This window comes from Rutilus rutilus, assembly GCF_951802725.1.
Source record: "Rutilus rutilus genome assembly, chromosome: 19".
NCBI classification, from domain to species: Eukaryota; Metazoa; Chordata; class Actinopteri; order Cypriniformes; family Leuciscidae; genus Rutilus; species Rutilus rutilus.
In genome coordinates this window covers 22,039,281-22,063,921 of record NC_140232.1, presented here as the reverse complement: position 1 = coordinate 22,063,921, position 24,641 = coordinate 22,039,281, and the positions used below count along the sequence as shown (strand labels likewise).

General features: G+C 36.5%; 3 protein-coding genes across 7 annotated transcripts in view; 2 read left to right on the top strand and 1 right to left on the bottom strand.

Moving 5' to 3' along the window:
- gnai3 (guanine nucleotide binding protein (G protein), alpha inhibiting activity polypeptide 3) overlaps nt 1–4,884 on the top strand; it is a 20,027-nt gene extending 15,143 nt beyond the window's left edge. For both annotated transcript variants that reach the window (XM_084389422.1, XM_084389423.1), the window contains exons 5-9: nt 542–670; nt 918–1,047; nt 1,533–1,686; nt 2,891–3,101; nt 3,240–4,884. In XM_084389422.1, coding sequence (XP_084245548.1) covers nt 542–670; nt 918–1,047; nt 1,533–1,686; nt 2,891–3,081 — 604 coding nt within the window. In that variant the 3' untranslated portion in view covers nt 3,082–3,101; nt 3,240–4,884. The remainder of the gene's footprint in view (nt 1–541; nt 671–917; nt 1,048–1,532; nt 1,687–2,890; nt 3,102–3,239) is intronic.
- Nucleotides 4,885–5,042: 158 nt separating this feature from the next.
- gnat2 (guanine nucleotide binding protein (G protein), alpha transducing activity polypeptide 2) lies at nt 5,043–12,891 on the bottom strand. Its single transcript, XM_084389421.1, has 9 exons — nt 11,861–12,891; nt 10,053–10,095; nt 9,610–9,751; nt 9,097–9,254; nt 8,791–8,919; nt 8,454–8,583; nt 7,907–8,060; nt 6,985–7,196; nt 5,043–5,904 (listed from the first exon to the last, which is right to left on the bottom strand). Exons 1-8 carry the CDS (start codon nt 11,976–11,978, stop codon nt 7,006–7,008), a joined length of 1,065 nt encoding a protein of 354 aa, XP_084245547.1. The 5' UTR covers nt 11,979–12,891; the 3' UTR covers nt 5,043–5,904; nt 6,985–7,005.
- Nucleotides 12,892–14,178: 1,287 nt separating this feature from the next.
- ampd2b (adenosine monophosphate deaminase 2b) overlaps nt 14,179–24,641 on the top strand; it is a 29,841-nt gene continuing 19,378 nt past the window's right edge. For 2 of the 4 annotated variants that reach the window (XR_014625437.1, XM_084389317.1), the window contains exons 1-2: nt 14,179–14,312; nt 19,140–19,733. Coding sequence is in view for 2 of the 4 variants with exons in the window: in XM_084389317.1 (XP_084245443.1) it covers nt 19,655–19,733 (79 nt within the window). In the remaining 2 variants the exon portion in view is untranslated. Of the gene's footprint in view, nt 14,313–19,139; nt 19,734–24,018; nt 24,087–24,641 lie in introns of those variants that run through there. The other 2 variants (XM_084389318.1, XM_084389320.1) reach the window with 2 other exon arrangements.

The following is a 24,641-nucleotide window of genomic DNA, read 5'->3' as shown; positions in this document are numbered from 1 at the left end:
CCTAGAGGGAACATTGCTGGCAGTTATCATTGGATTTTGTTGATTTAAATGTTTAGTTTGATGCGCAGTAGATGTAGTTATCCTATCGGATTTGTTTTACTTCAGGATCATTCATGAAGATGGTTACTCAGATGAGGAGTGCAAGCAGTATAAAGCCGTGGTTTACAGCAACACTATCCAGTCCATCATTGCCATTATCAGGGCCATGGGCCGTTTAAAGATCGACTTTAAAGCTTCGTGTCACATATTCTGTTGAATAATGAAATCAATGATGCTTGTCAGCTCAAAAATATAAAAGTATAATAAAATAAAAGTATGTGTGCAGGTCTCAGAACAGGTGCATTTTTAAATGTGTCCCAGCTACTGATTACAGTACATACTGTACATTTTACGTAGATCCTGCATTTGGGAGTATTAAGAATCTAAAGAGAAATGTGGGGATTTTAAAATGTCCTTCTAAATGCTCTTTAAACCATCCTGACATATTGTTTTGTAAGTGGTTTCACTCAAAAATGCTCGCTATGGTTTGTCTCTTGTCCAGCTATCTGAATGACCTGGATAGGATATCCCAGCCCACCTACATGCCCACTCAACAAGATGTGCTGAGAACTCGGGTCAAGACCACTGGCATTGTAGAAACACACTTCACCTTCAAAGAGCTCTACTTCAAGTAAGTGTCATCTCTTTCTTTTTCTTTCTTTCTCTCTCTCTATCTCTCTCTCTCTCTCTGTCTGTCTCTCTCTCTCTGTCTCTTGTCTCTTCTCTCTCTCTCTCTCTCTCTCTCTCTCTCTCTCTCTCTCTGTCTCTTGTCTCTTCTCTCTCTCTCTCTCTCTCTCTCTCTCTCTCTCTCTCTCTCTCTCTCTCTCTGTCTCTGTCTCATGGCCTGATCACAGTGTTTACTGCTTGTATCCAAACAGGATGTTTGATGTTGGTGGTCAGCGTTCAGAGCGGAAGAAATGGATTCATTGTTTTGAAGGCGTCACTGCCATTATCTTCTGTGTGGCGCTCAGCGACTATGACCTGGTCCTAGCTGAAGATGAAGAGATGGTGAGTTTCCTTCCCACGGCGATCCCACAGCTAAATCAGAATGGCACACTAGTCTGTTAGCAAGATCACATGACCAATTCAAAGACACATTTGATATGACGGATTAATGCAAATATGGTAAAAGATGATAATCAGTGAGAAAAGCTACTAGCAGAGCTCAGTATTTTGTTTATTTCTCCATAGCCACCACAGGGGATGTTCCGTTTGTCCTGGTTGTGTTAAAGTGATTTTCTCATAGCTCATGGAAAACCCACATAGTTTCCTCACGAGACCCAATTTCTTAAAATACACAATTTTTCCATAAAAGGATGATTTTAGGTTGCATATTGACTTTCAGCGGAACTAAATGCACATTATAGAATTAAATAACCCTTAATTCCGTCACGGCACTGAGCATTTTTTTTAATGCAAATCTCAAATGTCCGATCAATTGTGAACAGATAAATGAGTTTCTGAGCAATATGTTGATCTTGATGTGTCCACAGAACCGAATGCATGAAAGCATGAAGCTTTTTGACAGCATCTGCAACAACAAGTGGTTCACAGACACATCCATCATCCTCTTCCTCAATAAGAAGGATCTGTTTGAGGAGAAGATCAAGAGAAGTCCACTCACGATATGCTACCCAGAATACTCTGGTGAGATTAAATAAAATATTGAAATATTGTACTAGTTATTATATGTAAAAGTTATTAAGTAGCTTAAATAACATTACATGTAAACTCACAGCTAAATGTATATGCGGTGAAGGATGATGCCACTAATAGGACAGTATATTCAACAATAGTTGTATTACTAACTTGAACCATCTGTTTTAGATGGTCCTGAAAAACTATTTAAATCACGTCTAAAATGAAATCAAACTTCAGATAATCAGTAAATCATATATTTACTCAAGCATCATTATATTGGTAGAGCCTTTAGGGCAAACTGCAGAGTGGATGAAGTATTGCTTGTTTATAAAAAGTTATATAAATGAAGAAGGGACTACATGAGGTTAAGTTTGAACAGCCTATCAGATGAGGGGAAGCACTGTGGAAAAAAAACTCTGTTTCGTGTCTGCTAGTTATCATCCTTCAGGGCCGGGTGAAAGTTGAGTCTTGCCGGTTTGGAGAGGTTTTAGTGCTTCTCTCTGTCTTTATTTTTAAAACACAGTACATTTATAGTTGTTGGTTTGTCCTCAGTGTATTCTATTGAAATCAGTCATGGATGAATTGTGGCACAATATATTTGGCCCATTATAAAAAAAACTTTGTTTTTATCAAAATGTTGAATCAGTCTTGTTTTTCATACTGGACTAAAAAGCTTTAATTTACTCCTTTGAGTATTTTTATATTGTGCCCCAACTAATCATCTTCTGCCTTGTTCATTGATGTGACATTCTCCATATTCCCACTTAAAAAGTTGTTGGAGTAACGTTAAGAAATCTTTCTATGTTTAATACATGTTAAAATGTAATTTTTCCCTGTGATGACAAAGCTGAATTTTCAGTATCATTACTTCAGTCTTCAGAGTCACATGATCCTTCAGCAATCGTTCTAATATGCTGACTTGGTGCTCATGAAAGATTTCTTATTAGTATCAATGTTGAAAACAGTCATGCTGCTTAATATTTAAACTGTGACACATTGGTTTCAGGATTCTGAATAGAAAGCCCAAAAGAGTAGCATTTATTTGAAATAGAAAACCTATGTAATGTTATAAATGTCTTTACTGTCGCTTTTGATCAGTTTAATGCGTCCTTCCTTGCTGAATACAAGTATTAATTTCTTTGCCAAAAAATGTAATTTGCCAGTGTTAATCACACAAATCTTAAACTCACATTTGTCTTGTGATGCTCAGGAACGGATGCATATGAGGAAGCAGCGGCCTACATCCAGTGCCAGTTTGAGGATCTGAACAAAAGAAAGGACACAAAGGAGATCTACACACACTTCACCTGTGCCACAGACACCAAGAACGTACAGTTTGTGTTTGATTCAGTCACTGATGTCATCATCAAGAATAACCTCATAGAGTGTGGCCTCTATTGAAGCATCATCTGTGTGCTAAGGTAAGTGCTTTGCACTTATTTTTGCCTAAATTTAGTACCATACATTTGGAAATACCACAGACCCCTGGTTACCTTAAAAGAAACATGAAATGTGTTTACCCGAAATGTTTAATATTAAGACTTTTTTTTAATTTACAGTTGTTGACGGAAGATTTCAGAGCTTCACTGGCTGGTTGTTCCTAGTTTTGTCCGTTTCCTCTGACAGCGGATGAGCGAGAGAGAGACTGCCACCCCGCTGCATGCACCCTTCACGCTAAATGCGGTACCTATGACCATGAACAGGATTTTTGAGACCCTTATTCCTTTTTTTTCATAATGACAGTCTGTGATGGTCATTATTTCTTTGCCACTTACTTTTAGTCTTCATTTTATTGCCAATTTTCCTCTATAGGTATTACATGACACCACTATGCATAGATCAAAATACACAATGGACGATATCATGTGACTATATGCCAACAAGATTTCAGTCTTGTGTCCTATTAATAACAGTGTATCAGTTCTTATGGGAAAGAAAGTTTTTCATAGTGATTATTTCACAAATTTATGAATTATTTAGGTCTGTCTTTAAGCCTTTTTTTGCAAACATAGCAGAATGATGATTGAAACGTTGTTATATTATTGTTGTAACTTTAGTAATTCACAGCCCAAACACACAGCAACAGGAAAACTTTTTCTTTTTTTTTTAACTAATTATTAGATATGAATCACTTTATATAACACACTATTTTTGTATTTCTTGAGAACCTGTAAAGGTGTGAACAAAATCTTTTCTCACAGATACATTTCTGAATGGTGCGAAATAACTCTGTTTGGTAAAGAGCACTTGGGAACAAATGCCATGAAAACAGAGCATGATGGCCGGATTTGCATTGGTGTCTTGGAGTACAGCCTTTTCTAAGACTTGTTTGATGTGCTTTTGTTTAATCCTGTGGATTTTAGTTTTTTTTTTTTTAAACAAACTGACACAATGTGATCTGGTTTGTAATACGTGTTTAATTTGAAAAGGGTTTCCACTGATTTAAGACTAATGTCTATAACATCTTGAACATGCCAAATAGCCAGAGTCACTATAATATTTGCAAGACAGCCATTATCCATATATTCCAATACTGGTACATTGATGTACTCAATGAATTAGTCTGAATTCATTCAACAATCTGTGGTTTCCTTTTTATATCACTGTGCTTTATTTGAACTATTTTAAACATAAAAAGTGCAAATGAACAACTAACGGTAATGACAGCACTGAATCACTAATATGCTATAAACTTGGTTTGTTTAGTTTCTGAACGCATTGGGTATTATTTAAAAAAGTTTTTGCTTAACGATTGTTAACGGTCAGTACCATGCCACCAATTGCTGCAGTTTTGAGAAAATACATATGCAAACCTTTGTTTAAGGAAACCTATATACATAATCATGATCAGAAATGTACAATAACAACCATCAGTTGAAAATAATCTATTTTTTGAAACAATGGATCAAAGAATATTTGATCATTTTAGTCTTCAAACGGCGAAGACAAATATACAGATTTTTTTTACACTAAGAATCATACCTAAATGTATTTTACCATTTGTCTTATTTTAATGAGACCGTGTATCTGATTTAATATTGTGCAATTGCCAATGTTGGCTCTTTTATTTCCTACTATTCCAGTTGTTTTTCTGATTGTGCCTGTGGCTCTGAATGTGTATTTATGTGTAGTGTCACGATTGTTGGATATCTTTACTAATTTTAGCTGTCTTTTTTTAATATATAATGCTCTTAGCAAAAAGAGTGTTTTGTATTGTGGTTCATTCAAAATTAGATCTAACATAGAGTTTGAAAATCCCAATTAATACAACGTAAGGGGGCTCTTTCGTGAAAGTAAGCAATTACTATGGTGCTAATAGCCAGACAATTGGAGCACATAGTAATCCGACACCAGCAACCAGTGGAATTGATGCAAGTCTTTATTTCATGTGCCTACATTTACATTCCAGAACATCTCCACAAATTCAGACCTCAGGTCTAAAACAAAGCAACAGGCCATTCTAGAATTTTCACTTGTTACTGTAATACTGTTTCATAAATATATATATTTATGTCTCCATATATATTTTATATAGACTCTTCTTGAAACAGAATTTTTGTTTGCCTACTCTTATTTACAAAACATACTGCCCTACTATGTTTGGGGCTGAAAAACAAAAATCATCTTTCACATATTGTGTTAGCTGGTTAAATTCAAACAATCAGGTCTTGATGGTATGCACATTTTTCCTCTCTCAAAGGAGACCAGACACTGCTCAGCACTGTACGTGTTTCTAATTGTTATCATGGGATCTGATGTCCCACTATAATGTCTTTATTACAGCAACATTTTAATTGCATTAAATTTACTTTTCTTTTTCTGGAAATGAATGAAAAAAAAAAAAAAACATCTAACAGTCAAACCTCTATAGGTTTAACATTAAAACACTGTGAGAGGAGGCTTCTCTACAAGCATCATTAACTCATAGCATCAAAAGTCCCCTTTCTTTGGTAATCCTTCTCTTGTTGACTCTATTAGCAGTTTGAACTGTTAGGAAATGTTTTTAGAATCCCTTTGGAGAGCAGAGGCCGTTAGTCTAATCTGGATCTAGTCTCTGAGGTTTGGTTGGGATGTTGAGGTTGTTCTTTGCCCGGGGATCCGCTGACCACACTCGACTGCTTGCTGTAGAGTTCACCTTCATGCCACCTGTGGATGTTCTTTTGTTACCGTGGCAACTTCATCAGAGTTGATCCAATCATTCAGGTGGGGATGGGGCAGAAAGATCTGGAAAATAACATATAATCACTTAAATCGCTAAAAAAATAGTTCATCACTTCCAAACAATTCCAAAAGTCAGAATTGCTTGATAAAAAGTCACAGTTCGGAGGGAAAAAAAGGTCAGAATTCCAGATATAAAGATATAGACTTTATAACCCTCAATTGTTACTTTATATAACACAATTCGGAGAATTGTGAGATAAAAAGTAGCAATTACCTTTTTAAATTTTTTTTTTTTTTTTTAGTTGCGGAAACAAGCTTCCATATAAAGGTAATTATTTTATTAAGAGAAAAAAAAGCTAATTCTCATTTAAATGATTTTACAGAACTTTCTGAAGTTATAACACGCTGTTTCTCAATTCCAAGAACGCAGAGAACGGACTTGTGTTCTCGTGGAGACCGGTCTTGACAAGCTTCCTTGGAAGAACGAACCGGCCGCAATGACTTCTGGGACACCAGGCGAGTACTAGCTCAAGTCTGCATTCGATGCATCCTCGGTATCAAGAACACATCCGGGTTCTTTCATGCGTCCTCTGTACTTGCGTTCTTGAGAATTGGGTCTGAACTTCGACGGTTAATGATGACGTAACACAAGGACGCAAGATCGCTGAAGAACGCATATTGAGAAACACCAGAGACACCCACTGTCTACACTGGAAGCGTGGAAACTTTACGTCATCCAAGCATGTTTGCTACCACGCACCAGGTCGATGAATTCAGCAATAATAAAATGAAGAGTAACTATGCATCAAAGTTTATTTCCAAATCGCTTGATACAAAATTACTTGTATGACTGTTACTATTATTACATGGTTGTAGCCTACTTTTTAATTCATATACAAAATATTAGAAACAAAAGCTGGTTTAATTTAATAGACCAGAGACCAAAAACTTCACAAGCTGGGTTTAGAGACAAGTCACATAAAATCAATATTTGTGCATAAAATCAAGTAGCTGGAGTAGCTCTGAATAGAATAGAAATGGGGGAATCCGTCAACTGAAGTCAGAAATTTACGTTTAACGTTCCGCTCATGTCCAGTGTAAACAGGGCGTAAGAATCTGCTTTATTTTTTTCAGGGAACATACCTTTGAAAAAGTCGATAGTGTTTAGAACAGACCACAGTCCTTAAGGTTTTCTTTGATGATAATGTCTGTCACGGCGTTAAACACGATCTCGACGTTCTTTGTGTCCGTGGCACAGGTCAGGTGTGCGTAGATCTCCTTCACTCCCTTCTTCATGTTCAGATCCTGAAATTGATTCTTGATATAGTCGCTGGCATCTTCAAATGTATTTGGACCTGGAAAATTAAGATGTTCATCAATTATCATAGTCGCCCATGTCCAATACCAATTGCAATAGAGTAGGCTAAAACAATGCAGACATACAGACTTTTAAAAGAGTTAGTTCATTGAAAAATGGAAATTAATTTACTCACTTTTATGCTGATCCAAACCTGTATGACCTTCTATCTTCCGCTGAGGAATACCCTGACAAATCTTTTCAATAGAGTGAAAGTGAACGACTGTCAAGCTTCAAAAAGGATGCAAAAGCACCATAAAAGGTCTATACCAGCCATTAGAAGCCATACTAGGAAAAGACCGAAAGTCATTATTCACTAATAGTCAGTTAACTGTTGTGATTGGTTCAAGTCAATTAGTTCACTGAAAAGGTGTGACTCAATAGAATGATTAATTTGTCAATCAGACATTGTCTCTCTGAATTTGCCGAGGAGAGCTTGGTCAAATCGATTATAACAACTTAAATGTTAGTCTGTTCTTCACACAAAGCTTTCAAATGGCTTCAGAAGACCTCATTTATTATACTTTCATGGTACTTTGACTTTTTTGTCATTCTGAAGCTAGACAGTCACAGTCCTTGTTCGCCAGGATGATTTTATGTTCTACAGAAGAAAGTCATACAGGTTTGGAATGATAGGAGTGTGAGTTAACAGTCCTGGGCAAAGTACTGCTTTAAGGTGTTGTTTATTTATATAGAGACCTCGCTCACCATCATAGTCAGGGAAACAGATGCTCAGGTGGACTTTCTTGATCTTCTCCTGGAAGAGATCTTTCTTGTTGAGGAAAAGCACAATGGAAGTTGTGGCGAAGAACCTGTGGTTGCAGATACTGTTGAAGAGATGGAGACTCTCGTGCATGCGGTTCTGGAAAACATGAGGTATAAAATAATGTAAGTTGAGAAGTAATCCTAGCGCCTCAGACATCAGTATCAAACCATTAAATTGAGCTCTATGATATTTATAATGTGAATGATCTTGATTTTTTTTGCTGAATAAAGGATCTCTAAGGTCTGTTCCTCATTCTTAAAAACAATGGTTTTTCACAGCAATACCATAGAAGAACCATTTAGGGTTCCTAAAGAAACTTTAATTAACAGTCAACAGACACAAGAACATTTTAATAATCAAAAGAATCTTTTTCCACTAAAAAGAACATTTTGTGCAATGAAAAGGTTCCAGGGGCAGTAAAGGTTCTTCATGGAACCACAGATGCCAATAAAGAACCTTTGTTTTTAAGTGTGTTGGCTAAGCACTTACCACTTCATCATCTTCTACCAGCACCATGTCGTAAGCACTCAGGGCTCCACAGAAGATGATGCAAGTCACACCTTCGAAACAATGAATCCACTTCTTCCTCTCAGACCTCTGGCCACCCACATCAAACATCCTGCGGCCCAGAGGAACATGAAAAGGTTTCATTCAAAGCTTTGGTTAATTTTTCTTTGCTGAGATCTACCTAAAATATTCCTTTTACATGGATAGTCCTATTACATTTTTGGTCTTGAGTATCATTACATTACCATTTTTGTGGCTCTCAATTTTAACAGACCATGCACAAAAGTTGCTTCAATCACTTCAGGCAAGTAAGACACACCTGAAGTGGAGCTCTTTGCAGCCGAAATTTTCCTCAATGATACCAGTAGTCTTGACTCGAGATCTCAGCACATCCTGCTCAGTAGGGAGGTAGTCGGGTTTGCAGATTCTGTCCATTTCGGCCAAGTAGCTATGAAAGATAAGTCAGCAATTTATTTGAAGACACCTGAATTATACATCTGCTAAAGTACTGAAAAATCTCCAAAGCATAGCAACTCTGTACTGTGAAAAACGGATGGTCTAACCACATCCTCAGGTGCAACTGAACTTTATAGGTATTGCTGTCCCTGCTGAGTGTTGTACTTACTATCCAGCGGAGTCATTTAGCTGGTACTCAGCAGCTCTTTCAAAAGCAGCCTGCACGCCTGAATCCTTCCATAGCCTCTTGATGACGTCTGCCAACTCTGGAGGCATGCTGCCCTCCTCAATGGAGTCAGACAGGTTCTGGAGCTTCTGACTGTCTTCCTGCATGGGACAGTAAAACGGGCACCGTTAGGCACCATAATGGTCAGTCATCAATTGGTTTGCTTATTTAATATGTCGTAATGAAATGAAAGTAGCGCCAGATTTTCACTGGAAGGTCCAGGTTTGAAATTTTGATTAAACATTACGAGGTCAAATAAATAGAAAATTAGGTCATTTTAAAAAATGAAATATGCACAGATAAATTGTTCACAATAGGATCTAAACATGCATTTTGAAAATGGATAGGGTGAATTTTCATTGCATGCCGACTTTTACAGTGGGTTTCAGTGTGTGAATTTTGTCAATATGTGAATGTCCACAAACTAATCATTGGTGTGGAGTTGTTTGGGCTGACCTGTCCAGATGGGGTCCCAAAGTTGATGTCCAGCATCTCCATGCCTCTGATGATGGCCAGAGCAGACTGCAGAATGTTGCCAAAAATAATAGATCGAAACTCTATTTGTTCTTCTTTTGTATAACCACCTTGATGGAGAATTCTTGGGGGGGAAAGAACAGTGTTTTTGATTAAGGATTTGTAGGTGAATTCATTTACATACACTGCAGCCAGACTCCACATTCACTACCACCTGGTGGTCACAGATTAGCATTACAAGGTGTTGAAAAATGAATGCAGGTGCTGGCATTTCCCAAATGCACACTAATTGGTAAGAAATAATTTAACTAGAATGCATGGATGAGATTTTAAATTCAGATGAAACATATATCTCGAATGTGCTTCCACAACCTGTAATGGGCTCTTCTGAGCATGTATTCTGTGTTGCATGCATTTATACTCACTTCATCTGTTTTACAATGGTGCTCTTCCCTGACTCACCAGCACCTACAAGACAGAGCGAGAAACATGTGTGAGCGTACATAAGAACAAATGAGGAGCCCCCAAATGCTCTTAAACTGAACATCAGATATATTTTCGACCAAATAATGTCCCTCTGTGACTTTTAGCTTAGTTAAAAGCTCTTTGGCCATATCATATTGATCTGAATATCACCTTGGTGTCTATATGGTGGTTACGACTCTAGTTTAGGTCTTACACACAATGCCTTTCTCTGAATTTAACTGTTTATTTTATATTTTAATAACAAGGTCAATGTTAAGCAGAGATAATCTGTCAGGAAAACTTATAGCTTGTCACTGATGTCCAGGTCAGAGGAAGGCTCTTTAACCTGCTTATAAAGTGACCCAATTGGATTTGTGTTAGGGAAAGCTTCTCAGAAGATCACTGACACTTTGATTAGTCTTGGAGCTTCGGTCAGTCGAGGGCGAGGGGGTGGGGCTCAACCGTCTCCCGTGGCAACCGTCACTCTTCTGTGCCCTTTACTTCCTGAGTTAACTGTAGCTGTGGTGATGTGTTAAGATAACTTGCGTCATCCCTGTTTCATCTCTGCCTGTACGACTGCTTAGTTTAGCAACTAGATTAGATTATATGGAAAACGGCTGTCTACTTCCTAACTGTCAGATATGAACACACATCACTACCATTATTAGCACACTCTTTGACTTTTATTGTGCAAGAGAAGTATTGTATTGAGAATGATTTCAAAACTAATTTTCAAAATTCACTACACGCAACATGTGTCTGTACTTAATTCAATTAGTTAATTGGTTATATTTACTTACTTCTAACTTTGTATTTTACCAATGTTATTATTATTTAAGAACAGCAGGTTACAAACTTCCTGTTCAGACAGGAAGTGGCTTGTCGAGCTGGAAGAAATCAGGTCAGTACTTAATTTATGCATTTAATGATTTGCTGAAATTGCAAATTGATTTAAAGCGTCCTGATGTAACAAACTTGGGAGCACTGAAACTGGCCTCCTCTGTTTTCCGTTCCCATTGGAAGATAAACTGAACCTGAGCTTAAGAGGATCGGGGCTTAAACCATCACGGTAATCGGATTCAGGTCTTATTGTCAATATGCCACAATTCACAGTGTCCCTCGGATTGTGATCTTTTAAGGCGACTTCACTTGCAGTGAAAATGTTGCTACAGGAAAGCTGGAATCGATCGTGCAAACATTTTTAAAAGCTAATTTCGAAAATCCTTAAAACGGAAAACATTAATAAATTAATTCGACCTTAAGATCATTCATGCTAAAAAATGAACTGAAAAAGAGCTGATGTGCATCACCTAATATACATGTAAAATGAAACAAAAGTAAATGTGCTATATGGCACAAAACGACATAATTTGTAAAAACATTTGTATGCAATTATGAGGTCAACTGATTACACATGCAACGCATAATTTATGAAATAATTACATAACCTGTGGTTGTCTCAAATCTTTTGTAAGTCAGAATTTTGCTTACAGAATGTCTTAACACTCTGCCCTAGTGCATCTATAACTCTTAATCCCAGAAAGAAAGAAAAAGAAAGAAAGAATCAGAAGAATAACCTTAGGTTTTTAATCCCACTTCGTAGTCTCACCTGCATTTTACTATCTTGCAGTTTAGTATTAGTGATCACCTGTTGCAGGCACAAACGTACATAAAGCATCTGAAGTTTCTGCATCAGTAACTGGTTCTGGAGGCAAAATTCCTTAACTCAACACCAATGTACTGGAGGAGTCAAACACTGATTTCTTACCCAGCAGCAGAAGTTTGACCGTCTTGGCTTCTTTATCAGCATCTTGCTGGAGCTGTTTTTCCAGCTCTTTGGACTTCTTGGCATTTTCCTTATCCTCTGCGCTCGCTCCACTACCCATCTCGTCGTCAGACGCTTCCCTGTCAAGTTCCTCAAGGTAAGAAATTTTGACGGCTTTCCCTGTGCTTTGCTGACAGAGAAATGGATGCAGGTAGCTCTGTACCTTGGATCGTGGTAGGGAAAGGGTTGCAGAAGTGTTGATTCCTCTCCTAGGTGTGACTGACCTGCCTTGGGATGGACGAGTGGATAGAGACAGGCACAGAGACTGAAGCGGACTGCCTTGCTTCCTCCTTTGGTTGCTCTATCCCCTCTAATTCCTCCTTGTCCACCTCAAAAGTCTTAGTTTAGGATTGGGGAGGGCTTTACTGATCTTCCTGTGTGAACCAGCCAATCCTATTAGCTCAGCTAACAAGGACAGAAATGAAGGTTGTAAAAATTAGGACCAATGCTTCTAGTGAACTAGCATTTGGCATTGATCAGATGAAGGAGTGTGATTTAAAGTGTGTGTGTGATCAATTGGAGCTGATGGATACGCAATATTTGAAGTTTTAGGAAAATGAAGACATGCCATGATGCATATTTTATATGTACAAATTCCACGTCTGGTTTCTTTTACAAACAAAATTTCTTCTAAATATTCAAATATGTGAACTCTGATGTTGATTTAGTTCTGACGGATGCAGAGGTCAGAGGATGAAGGGTTTTACTCTTGTCCTTGGCGGACTTTTTTGTCCGAGGGGTTGATACATGTACAGCATTCTCCATGTGATACACACACATACAGCCAGTTTCAAGCGTTATGTAACCTTGATCTTGGGGGACTGAAGGTAAAGGAGGAGGACTTGCAGGTTTTGTTTCCGAAAGATGGGAGTGGTGAAATCAGCACTGAAGTTGCCATCCGATCGCTGTTCTCTTCTCTAACATCATCTTTAACACCATTGAACAGATCTTTATCTCTACCTCCCACTGTGCTCAAGGGAATGAACCTGCATTAACCGTCCGCTATCCTCAATAAGATTTATTCTCATTGGGCTGTGAAGACTGATTTATTTTTATCCCAGCCGAAAGCTTGTATTAAATGACTCAACCTAGTAATGCAGTCCAAAATTACTATCGCCATTACTACACTCACTCAGCAACTTTTGCCATCCTTTCTGATATCAGGCGGCTGTTTTCTCTCTGTGTATTTCACTGATCTATAAACCAATTTCATGTGGTGCTTTAATTGGTCAGTTTTGAATAGTGACATCGACTCTTAATGGCATTTTCCAAGGATTAATACGGAAAATGGTTATTGCTAACTTATGGTCATTAAAGCAAAGATCTTAAGAGGAAAAAGCACTTTAAAAGTAATGCATTACAATATTGCGTTACTCCCAAAAAAGTAATTAATTGCGTTAATTAGTTACTTTTAATGGAAAGTAATGCGTTACATCACTGTTGCGTTACTTAATCTAACTTGGGCTGGGCTGGGCTGGGCTATTTTTTAATAACAAATAAACTAAAGTTTATTTTATTTAATTTAATTTAAAGGCTCTTTCACACTTGAAATGAATAAGCCTTGTGCTGGACTGCAGAGGAATAGGATATGCAATAGGAATAGCAGGAGAAGAAAGTTTGTTAAAATGTTTATTTTTTGCTTATTAGTAGCCTATGCTTTAAGGTCAAAAGCGACGACACTGGTTAATAAAGTGAGATTAAATACATAAAGTATATTTGTGTAATTTAACACATTTAATTATGTTTTTTATTGATTTTGAGAAATACTGAATTTGTTTTTGCACAAATGAGATGAGTAAATGTCTAGAACTACAGTAACCATCATGTTAACTCACAACACTCAACGCCTCTGCACTCATGATTCCTCTCAACATGAGGACAGGAGACCCATCAATCAATACATGGGAAAACAAACCTGCATTACTTTTTAAAAAAAAGTAACTCAGATATTTTGTTGTAAATTTAATAGTGTGTTGCTTTACGCGTTACTTTTTTAAAAAAGTAATCTGATTACGTTACTTGTGTTACTTGTAATGTATTACCCCCCAACACTGGTCAGGGTAAGATGGGGTAAGATGCCCCTCTTAAGAACACTGTGCATCAGTAACATCGATAGGCCTATACGTATTGCATGTGCAGGGTGATGATGCAGCCAATCTGAAATAAATAAATGGAAACATTTGTCAACTTAGTTGTCATAACACAACATGTAAAGAGGATTTAATGAATAGAAAAAATATCTGAAATGTTTTGGGTTCTAACTATATTCAAACCGAACCGAAAACCCGCGAGTATAGCGCGATACTCTCATGGCGTACCGAACACGCCATTGTTGTAATTGTTGAGGTTGCGGAGCGAGCGTCTCTTCCCAGTAAACATGAATGAACATCTGAAGGTATGTTTAACGATACAGTACAACTTACTGAAACGTATTAAATATAGTGTAATCGCTCAGTCAGTGTTTCAAATGCGGAAAGACATCAGTTATAGCTTGTAAACAATATGCCACGTAGCATTACATTTGCCTCAGGCAAGTCACTTAGTGTCCACGCCTCCATGGCTTGTTAGTCAGCAAGAGAAATTAACTCTTTTGTTAAATATATGCACTATACTAAATTAGCATATTCATTATATTTTACTTGACCTGTTATGTCTTGATTATTTTATGTCCACAAACTAATGTTTTAAATATCTGTCATGAAAGCCAGTGTAAATGATTATATTTCAACAAAGAATTGGAGTAAAACATAATTAAATTAGAATTTAATGTAAAATCTGCCTTATGTGCAGTTTACATGTTTGCATTGTTATTTGAGTGTTGATTATTAGGCTACATCTAAAAGTAAATAGCAACTGAATTTATATTAATAGTTTATTGTAACCTAATGTGCAAGTAAGGGCTCCCTATATAGGCTAGTTTACAGCAATAGCAGAGATAAAAAAAAAAAAAAAAATTCCTTAAGAAACTTTTAATTATATCTGAAACACAAAACACACTTTGTTCAGTAAACCACTGTTTAATAAAAAAAGCAATTTTATGTTTAGTTTTCTCCTCCTCTGCTGTACCGAACCGTACAACGTCAAAACCATGGTACGTACCGAACTGTCAGTTTTGTGTAGCAAACTTAATAATAACCCCATTAATTATGGGCTACAAAAAATAATAACATTGGGAACAACACGCTAGGTCTCTACTGACTAAATCTAACAATGTTAATGTTTAGATGAAATTACAAAATTAAGAAGAGCATATAGTCATTCATTCACTGTGTTGAGATGAGGTTTTGTGAGATATTGAAAGGTCAACTGTTTTAAAAGCCAACCTAACCTTTCCTACATGACACGACGTCATAAAAACACGGCACAGCTCCGATCAAATACGTCCATCTCTTGCAGTTTATGTTGAATAGAACGATTAAAAAGCAGTGGATCGCGTTCTGTGAACCAGTTCAAATTGCAACAAAATGAACAGGCCTACATTTCAAGGAAAATCAACAGTATCACTCCACAGTGAATCCTTAACTCTCCTTACAGTTGATTTTAAACAATCCATTTACACTGATCTAAAACCAGAAGCGTATCCAGACCCTCCCACTCGGGAGCACATGCAGTCACATGCAGTCATGTAAATGCTTCCCCATCATTGGACACACCAACTTCTCTGTGAATGCGAGATTTCAACCCACGTCACTTTCGGTAAGCAGATTTTTTCTTACTGCTTGTGGCAGGCTGTGAGCACCCAAATCCCTAAATGCTTCCAAGAGGAATATAGCAAGCTAATCATGGTATCCTTCTCTTCATCAGAGCCAATCTCATTAGGGTTTCTGTGGTCCAGCCCTGCCTCTAACACTCCAGCACAGCTTCCATGCTGCTGACAAGATTACTGGCCGAGGCCTCCGTGGGTCGGGGTGGGTAACGGTGGAGGGGGATTATTTAGATGATTATTTTCTGCCCTTCTGGTTAGAACTGATGAATGAGGAGGGGATTCTTAGAATAAAGAAACGAGCACAAGCTTATTAGACCAGACACGGCTGAGACACATCTGGAACTCTTATCAGCGGCATTGACAATAGGAAGTACAGAAATATATCTTCTTTTTTTTCGTGTGTCGTTTGTACAGTAGTTTTTTTCTTCTGCAAGTTGGCCTACAATATTTGCTCACTGAATGCATACTAATATAAAATCACCGATATAATACATTTAAAGCATGGTATTTTATGTACAGTCTCAAAAAACTATTTAAATTGCATTACAGACAAGCATTTTGAATTTAATTTCCTACAGGTTGTATTAAATGCTCAGTGCAGCATGCTAGTTATTTTAATCATGTTTATGCTTATGCTAATTATGCTTGATGCTAATGCAATTAAAACAGGACATGGCAGCAGCATCTCACCCCCGCTGTTTTAAATGCACAAACAAACCGCTAAATGCATGCTTTTACAGAGACCCAAACTGCTTAACTGACACAGTTTAAACAACATGAGTGGTTTCCCCAGTGGAAGGACTGTTTGAATCATTAAAGACTCATTCTTGCACTCATGTAAAGGTGTAGCGTGTACACTGTACACAGTCTGGATAGATTACTTACAAATTGTAGTCAGTTACTGATTCCAAATTACATGACAAAAATTGTAGGTAGTTACATAATCCATTACATTACACATTTAAGGTATAATCTGACTACTATTTAATTACTTTTAGATTATTTTTGTCCTAGCTCGTTTATCACATTGAATAGGATAATCTTGTTCCATATTTATGTAAAAAATACAAAGAGAAATAAGATGTATTCCACCCATTGTTATCAACAACATGAAGTGCATTAAATGTTACATTACGTAAGGGTTTCCCAGACTGGGGTTCGTGAGTTTAATGAAAAGTGATAAATTAAATTATAAAAAAATTTTAATTAAAATAAATCATTTAAAAATAAAACTCTTAAAAAAGTATTTAATTCACCAGCATGTCATGTGACCATTAACTGACATCAGAGAACTGTCAATGTAATTTGATTATTATTATTATTATTAATCACTTAATTTTATTATTATTGACCTTGCAAAAAGGTTCAGATGACAAATAATTAGGGAATCCCTGCATTGCATGTCAATTAATTTGTACATTTTAATATGCTTGAAAACAAAAGCCTTCCAAAGACAGCGATACATGGTTAATTATTTGATAATTATTCAAATAATAGTTAATGTGTTCGTCAGGAGCTGATCAGATATGCACTATTGAAAAGTGAAATGATTTCTGTCAATCCATTGATCAAATGCTCTGTGGATCTCAGTGATAGTCACATGACTAGTGGCTGGTCCGTGTGTGTGATTCCACAAACCTGGAAGACTTTCTGAATGTATACAAGCAGTAGGATTTTTTAGAAAGGAAAATTTAAAAGATAAAAAAAGAATCAATGAATTATGGATAATTTACTACCATTGTGAGAATAACATGTAATCAATGCGTGTACAGTAGACGCCATACAGTCTCTTGTGAGATATTTGGCCATGACACACATTGTGCTTGTGGACATCAGTAATATGCTCTTCCCCACTGATTGCATTGGATATTCGCACACACAAAAAAGATTGATTTTATATGCAAATTATTCTGACTCTTTTGGTATTTTGTTGCAATCTTTTTTGGATACATTCTGGGCAATGAATGCATCTCTGTCAGTTTCCACAAGAGGGAGGTATAAACCCAATGCTCTAGTCAGTGGACTCTGCCTGTTATACACATTGGCTTATCAGGAAGGAAATCTCAGCAAGCATCTCTCAACATTCACTTCCCCATTGTATGATTTCTTTCGAACCCTGTGTTCTGCATCTTTAATGACATAAAATATGTTTTTCCAGAAAGGATAATCAGTAATACATATTTTGCTTTTGGCTCTGCTTGGAAGCTAATGCTAATGTTTCCAGAGCTCATTGGAGCTTCATTTTTGACTGCGCTGGCTGCTGACACGTCCAGTCAGCACAGAGACAGAAACATTCCTTTGTTATGTAAAGACCCCTCATGCTGTACATTGCTGATGAGGTTCGGTGTATGCTGTCACTAGCATTTTACAGGCATTCACCGTATAGATAACTAAAACAAGCATTACCGGACTGTAGGTTTCTGTGGCTTTCGAAATTTAATTGAGTTTGCCCTTTCCTGAATTTGTAAATGGAATGCAGAATTATTAATCAAATTTGAATTTATTGAAACGGAATTAAAATCAAATGAAATGTAAAAACATTTTAAATGTTGCATCTATTTTCAACAATACAATCATTTTCAGTATGATTACCCTTGAACATGTTATCATACTCTTAGGGTCATCATGAACATATGGTATATTCACAGAAACATTAGATGATATTAATAATCAATCAATCAATCCATATATATATATATATATATATATATATATATATATATATATATATATATATATATATATATGAAGAGTTCAGATGCAAAAGCCTCTAAGTGCCATCTGAAATTTTCTTCTAGAATGATCATTTTTATCAAGCTTGTATATTTAAGTTCAGTAATATCACTTAAATTACAACTAATAGGTAATTTTCATTGCCATTTAAGTGAAATTATTGAACTTAAATATACGAGCTTGATAAAAATGATCATTCTAGAAGAAAATTTCAGATGGCACTTAGAGGCTTTTGCATCTGAACTCTTCATATATATATATATATATATATATATATATATATATATGTGTATATATATATATATATGTATGTATGTGTACATTCATATATACATATTACTTAAAATATAATATAATTCAATTAAAATTATTATAATTAGTTGTGTTTATTGTTTTGACAGTATTAAGTTATATTTTTCATTTAATATTTTTCAGTTGATCCATTAGGAAAACATTTTCTACTTGCAGTATCAGGGAATAAATATATAATGAATAGCTACAACTGAAAATGTATTTATGTTTAGTTGCAAAACCTGTTGATAATTCTGTTGTATGATTGAATTGCAATTCATTCAATTTCCAAGTAAGATAACAGATTCCAATTTGACAACCAGTGATGAACTGAATTTATTCATTCAGAATAACCCTAACCCTATGATCCATATGATTATGTGTTTTCATTTTTTCCTGTGTCTATATTTTAGCTGCTCACCCCTACATTTTTTTGTTTTTGTTTTTAAAGTTTTTGTACATCTCTAATTTGTGGTTTACTACATTTCGCAGACATGACTCCAACTGTTACCCATCACAGAGAGGGCAACCTCCCCCACCCAGCACACGGCGCATCTCTTCTGGCTGACCAAGCTTTGAGCCCTGAGCCAGCGTCTGGCCTGTCATGTTTCCTCTCGTCTCACTTGCTATGAAAAAGTGACATGAGGAGCATTCCTTTACGATCATCACAATGCACTATTTGGACTCTCATGTCATGTTCCACCTGGCTCTGAGGTTTCCATGGAAACCGTGCGGAGTGACAGCACGCAGGCAGCGTGTGCTGGTGTGTGAGTGGGCACTGGGAGGTGTGGGGAGGAGCCAGTTCTCACACTGCAGCATCTGAAGAGCGGGGATCTCTCTCACACACACACAAACACACACACACACACACATATCTGAACATCCTTCTTACTGCATTCAAAGCCTCTCTGGACCGAGTGTGCCCCCCTTTTTTTTCCCCTGCTAAGGACTCCTCTGTGCCTTAACCAACCAGCGTTTTGTCCGTCTCTGGTGAATCTCCAGCCAAAATGTCTTCTAAGCTGCCTTCAGGCAAACCCACGTCCCCTTTCAGGAAGAGAGGCAGCCTGCAGTACACAGCCACTGGAGGTAAGTGTGTTTGCTCAAAAACAATATGGGTTTATAAAAGTGTGTGTGTGTGTGAAGTGGAAATTGGATGGAATTGGAGAACAGAATGTGTCATTACATGTAAATCTTTCATCATATAGTCAGTATTTCATCATATTTCTATGTAGGTTCCTTTGTACATTTGACTATTTTGTGGCAAATGTTCAGAAGAGTTTCAGCTATCCAGCATCTGCATATGTAGAAACTTTTATACCTGTTGATTTGAGGGAAACTGTTGCAACTATTACAGGACCATATTCTTTTTCCTGTCTCTCTTTCTTATGGCTTCCTAGACTTTAAAATTCACAAAAATGTTCTCTCTCTGAAACCGAATAATAGCTCATGGACCTGTATTTGTTATTTCTGTGAGGAGCAGAAAGAGAAAGTTATGCATTACACATTATTTCTGGCCATGATTACGTTGGAAGTACTTAGCTGATTGTGTTTCAGACCTCAATTACTCAATTCCTGAATATATTCATCCAGATAATGTTGGAGGATTCAATTGCAAGAAAGCCAGACGGGGAAAATCAAACATGCAGCAATTAGTGGCTGGTCTAGACCACATCCATAAATGCATGCAACACAATGTCTGTGGTCAGGCCAGCATTGCGTAAGGCTTACATAAGATCTGATCCAAAAAACACTTCACACCTCTCTCTCTCTCTCTTTCTCGCAGAAAAACTTTGATTTTATCATGCGCTAGAAGACATTTAGTTAGGTGTCGCATGTATTTATTAGTTCCTTGAGCCTCTGATGTTGTGGTTAAAACCTGAAACAGTGTTCTAGAAAGTGTGTTTATCTCTGGTTGACTGCAAAACCAGACATGGAAAAATGTTGAGACTCATTTGGCTTGCCGTGCCAGCGTAATTTCCGAGGCCCGAGGCAGGAAATATTATCAGAAAGCATCTTCACCACAAAGATGGAGTAATTATCTGAGCATGGAGACTTAGCAGGTGGCATATTGCTGCTATCTTTAAAAAAAAAAAACTGTGCAGTTTCAGACTGTGCAACCTCGCAGTTTCAGACAACCACAATTATTCTCATATAGGCACAAAACAGCTCTCTTTCATACAGGTCCACTTGCATGTAGGAATAAATTATAGTCAGTACTTTGCTTTAAACAAAAAGTCCTTTAAATAGTCTCTTTAGAGACACTAGACATGCAACATTTAAAATTCCTCTCGCATTTCAGCAGCAATCAAGTGTCTGATTTCTGAGAGCCTCGTACGCTTTTACTGTGGCTCATTCTTGACATGATTTGGAAAAGAGGCCTCAGTGAAAACATGAGGAAGGGTTAATAATAGTCCATCTTGCTTTGAAGAAATAACAGCTTTCAGATCCACATTTCTGGCACAGTCCATTATGTGTAATGCTCCTGATTCTCTTGGGAAATGTGTCTGGTTTTTTCTTGTAGACTAAACTTGCCTGACCATTACTTGTAAATTGCCAGTTTCACCAGAAATTCGCATAAAATGTGGTGACTCGAACGTGTGCATGAACATTCTTTTTAGGGGTGCAGGATATATTTTCATATCGTATTAGCAGATAAATGTGACTTTTTAATTAGCATAATTCCCATGAGGAAAACATTTAACAGGACCTCACATTTCTAGTTGGTTAACCTACTGTTAAACATAAATAAATAAAAAAATTCAGAGCCTCTAAGATTTTTTTATCCATGGCACAAAAATGTTGTTTCTTTATTATTAGGGGCCAAGCACCAAAGATGTGAAGGCATCTATTGTATCTGTTAGTTTTCTTCATATTCTTCTTCCTCTCTATGGCAGCCCAAAGAACCGTTTGGTAAAAAGCTGTGAAATTTTGCACACATATATAGAGGACAGTCACTCTGTCTGAACATTAACCACAGCAATATAGCAGTCTCTAACTCGATCCCTGTCCAAATTTGCACTTATGTTTATGCTAATAACTTTTGGATAACTGATTTCTTGGCTCAAAACGATTCGATTGCACCCCATTAATTGTCATTCTCCGACACGAAAATGTTTCCGACATTTCAATTGTTCTGAAAAACCTACTTTTTCGAACTTATCCTAGATGGTTTGTCGGATTTTCAACCAAAATGGCCTCAAATCATCCTCAACCATGCTGGCAAAAAGTTAATAAAAGCTTTTTAATAAACCTAACTGTTCTTGAATAGCTCATGAACGAATTTGATGAAGAGCACACCAAATTGGATGCAAAGGCTATATCTGTGGAACTCTTTCACATATTGAGATGAATCCTTAGTACATGCCATCAGATGCATGACCTGAGGCTACATGCAGTGTTTCAGCACAGCCGAAAAAATGATGAAACATTTTGTTTATGTTTGCTTATAACTTTGGAACGGTTTGCCCGAAAACCATAAAACTGGTCTCATTTAATTCAGTGCAGCATACAGAGTCGAATGATACCCATATTGGCCATTTTGGGTGTCGATCATTTTGAATTTTGTCATAGAATGCTGTATTTTAAGAACACATTAGTGGATCATTACGAAACTCCGTCATCAGGACCATGCCCTGAAGGTACTCAAAAAGTTTTGTAACAGTGCCACCTTCTTGTCAAAATGTATAATGAAATCTCAGCTAATAGCGTTTTTTATTAATTTTGCCTATTTTAATTAAACCAGTCTTGATAGATTCCTTGACCGAGAACAATGATACCGATTATGCAATATTCGGTCTAACTTACTGTCTGCCATTTTGAATTTTGTTTGAAAATCTACTTTTTCGAACTCATCCTAGACCGCTGGTCCGATTTTCACCAAATAGTTCTTGTCAAATAGTTTCCCCGGCAAATAGTTATAAGCTTTTATTAACCAAACCATTCTCGAATAATGCATTGACAAATTTGATGGCATGGTGCCAAGCTGATTCTGAGGCTGTAACTCTGCAATGCTTTGACATATTGACACCAAACTAGTTTGTATGTGTCGGTGTCATTGTTTCCTTTACACTGATAACACAACATCAATTTGGTAGCAGCACCACCTATTGGTCAAATCATATTGCAAGTCATTGTACTTGTGATTTTTCAGCCATTTTGACTAAAATATTCTAAAAATGTCTTTACACCTTGTTGCAGTTGCTCTGAAGCTCTCAGCAATGCATAACTCATTGTGACTTTTTTGTGCTTGGCCCTTTAATTGTGCTTGCAGCTATATTTATTATTTATATTTGTGAAGGTTATTTTTCCTCTGCATATTAAATGATTGTTGGATAAGAGAGACTTTTCTGCAGTTTCCCACTCTATATTATGTTTAGTGTCACCTGAAGCACATATAGTTGGACTTTTTTAAATAATCAGTCAAAATGTAGATTGTGTAGTATAAATATAGATTGTTGTATTGTGCATAATTATTTATTATTGTATTGTAATTATTATATCTGTGCATCCATAGTTTTTTATTTCTAAATCGGATTCAGAAAATTACCGCATCATGGAAAAATAAAGCAAACATTTACCTCACATTTTAGAGCCCTATAATAACATACCTTGAATAACCTTTGAATAACATTTAGTTTAAACCACCAGCAGTCGATGTACAATTATATTGCTGTTTGTTTTTGTTTTATTTATAGCCGCTACCTGATGAGTGTTTTGGCATGAGTCACTTGAGGTTTGTACACAGAGCTCTTCCTGTTATGTCACTTTGGACCCTCTCTGTGTTGCATTATGGTCACTTAAATGCTTCAAACTCACCTTTTTATTTGGCATATCTTGCTTATCTGAGCATAAAGGATGGACAAGATAAGGCTGACGTGATTGACTCTTCTAAAACAATTCTTAAAGGGGCAATGTCTGTCTGCAAATAGTTTGCTAAAACTTTTTCCATCACTCTGCTTACATTTGTGCTCCTCTTTTTAGCAGTAAGATGAGTATTTGTTATAATACTTTATAGATATTGTTTGTTTGTTTGTTTGTTTGTTTGTTTTTATTTGGTATATATTGTAACATACTGATTGTATTGAGATATATATATATATATATATATATATATATATATATATATATATATCTTTTTTGTTGTTCGAAATAGAAAGAAAGAAAGAAAGTATTTTAGTGGAAGATCTTGGTCATAGTTTATGTTTCAGCCTCCAGCCTTCTCTATACCACATATAGAGGTTTTAAATGCTATTTGGCTTTGAACTTTGAGCCCCGTAGTGCCTCCCTTGCCTTTAGTGTGGTATGAGAGAGGAGGGATTCTTTAAAGGAGCACTTTTACTGCCTCCCCCTCAGCCACCATTTTGCTACTAGTTAGAGTTGTTTTCTCTAAATCCACTCAACCCTTTACTTCCCTAGATTCCCAGGGACTTCATCCACGAGGTAGGAACTTTATGATTTCTAAAAGACCCTTGTGCTTTTACAACAGGTTAGTTAGAATCATAATATAGTGTCTAGGTATTAGGTACTTGAGTGTTTGTGAATCTTATTTATATTTAGTGAAAGTTGAGTTTGTTTCCATGATCGTAAAATCCAAAGAATTAACAGTTTTGCTTTTGCCCACTAGGTGGAGCTAGCAAGTCATTTTCCCCTAGCAAACATAAAACCATAAAACAAATTTCAAGATTTTAAATGATAAACTTTTATTTTCTGATTGCTTTCTTGGAGAGTGCTTATCTACAAGTTATTGTAAAATGTAGCAAATAATTATATTATGACTATTGAAACTCAATATATACTTTGGTAACTCTTTACAATAATGTGTTAATGCATTAGATCACATGGACTAATACTTACTGAAAACTGAATTTTATAGCATGTATTTATAGCAAATAGCATGCATTATTGTATTAATTTCACAAATATGCATTTTTAAGTCAAGTTTACAATAAATGTGTAAATATGTACACTAAAACAATTCCACCTATTTTAAGTATA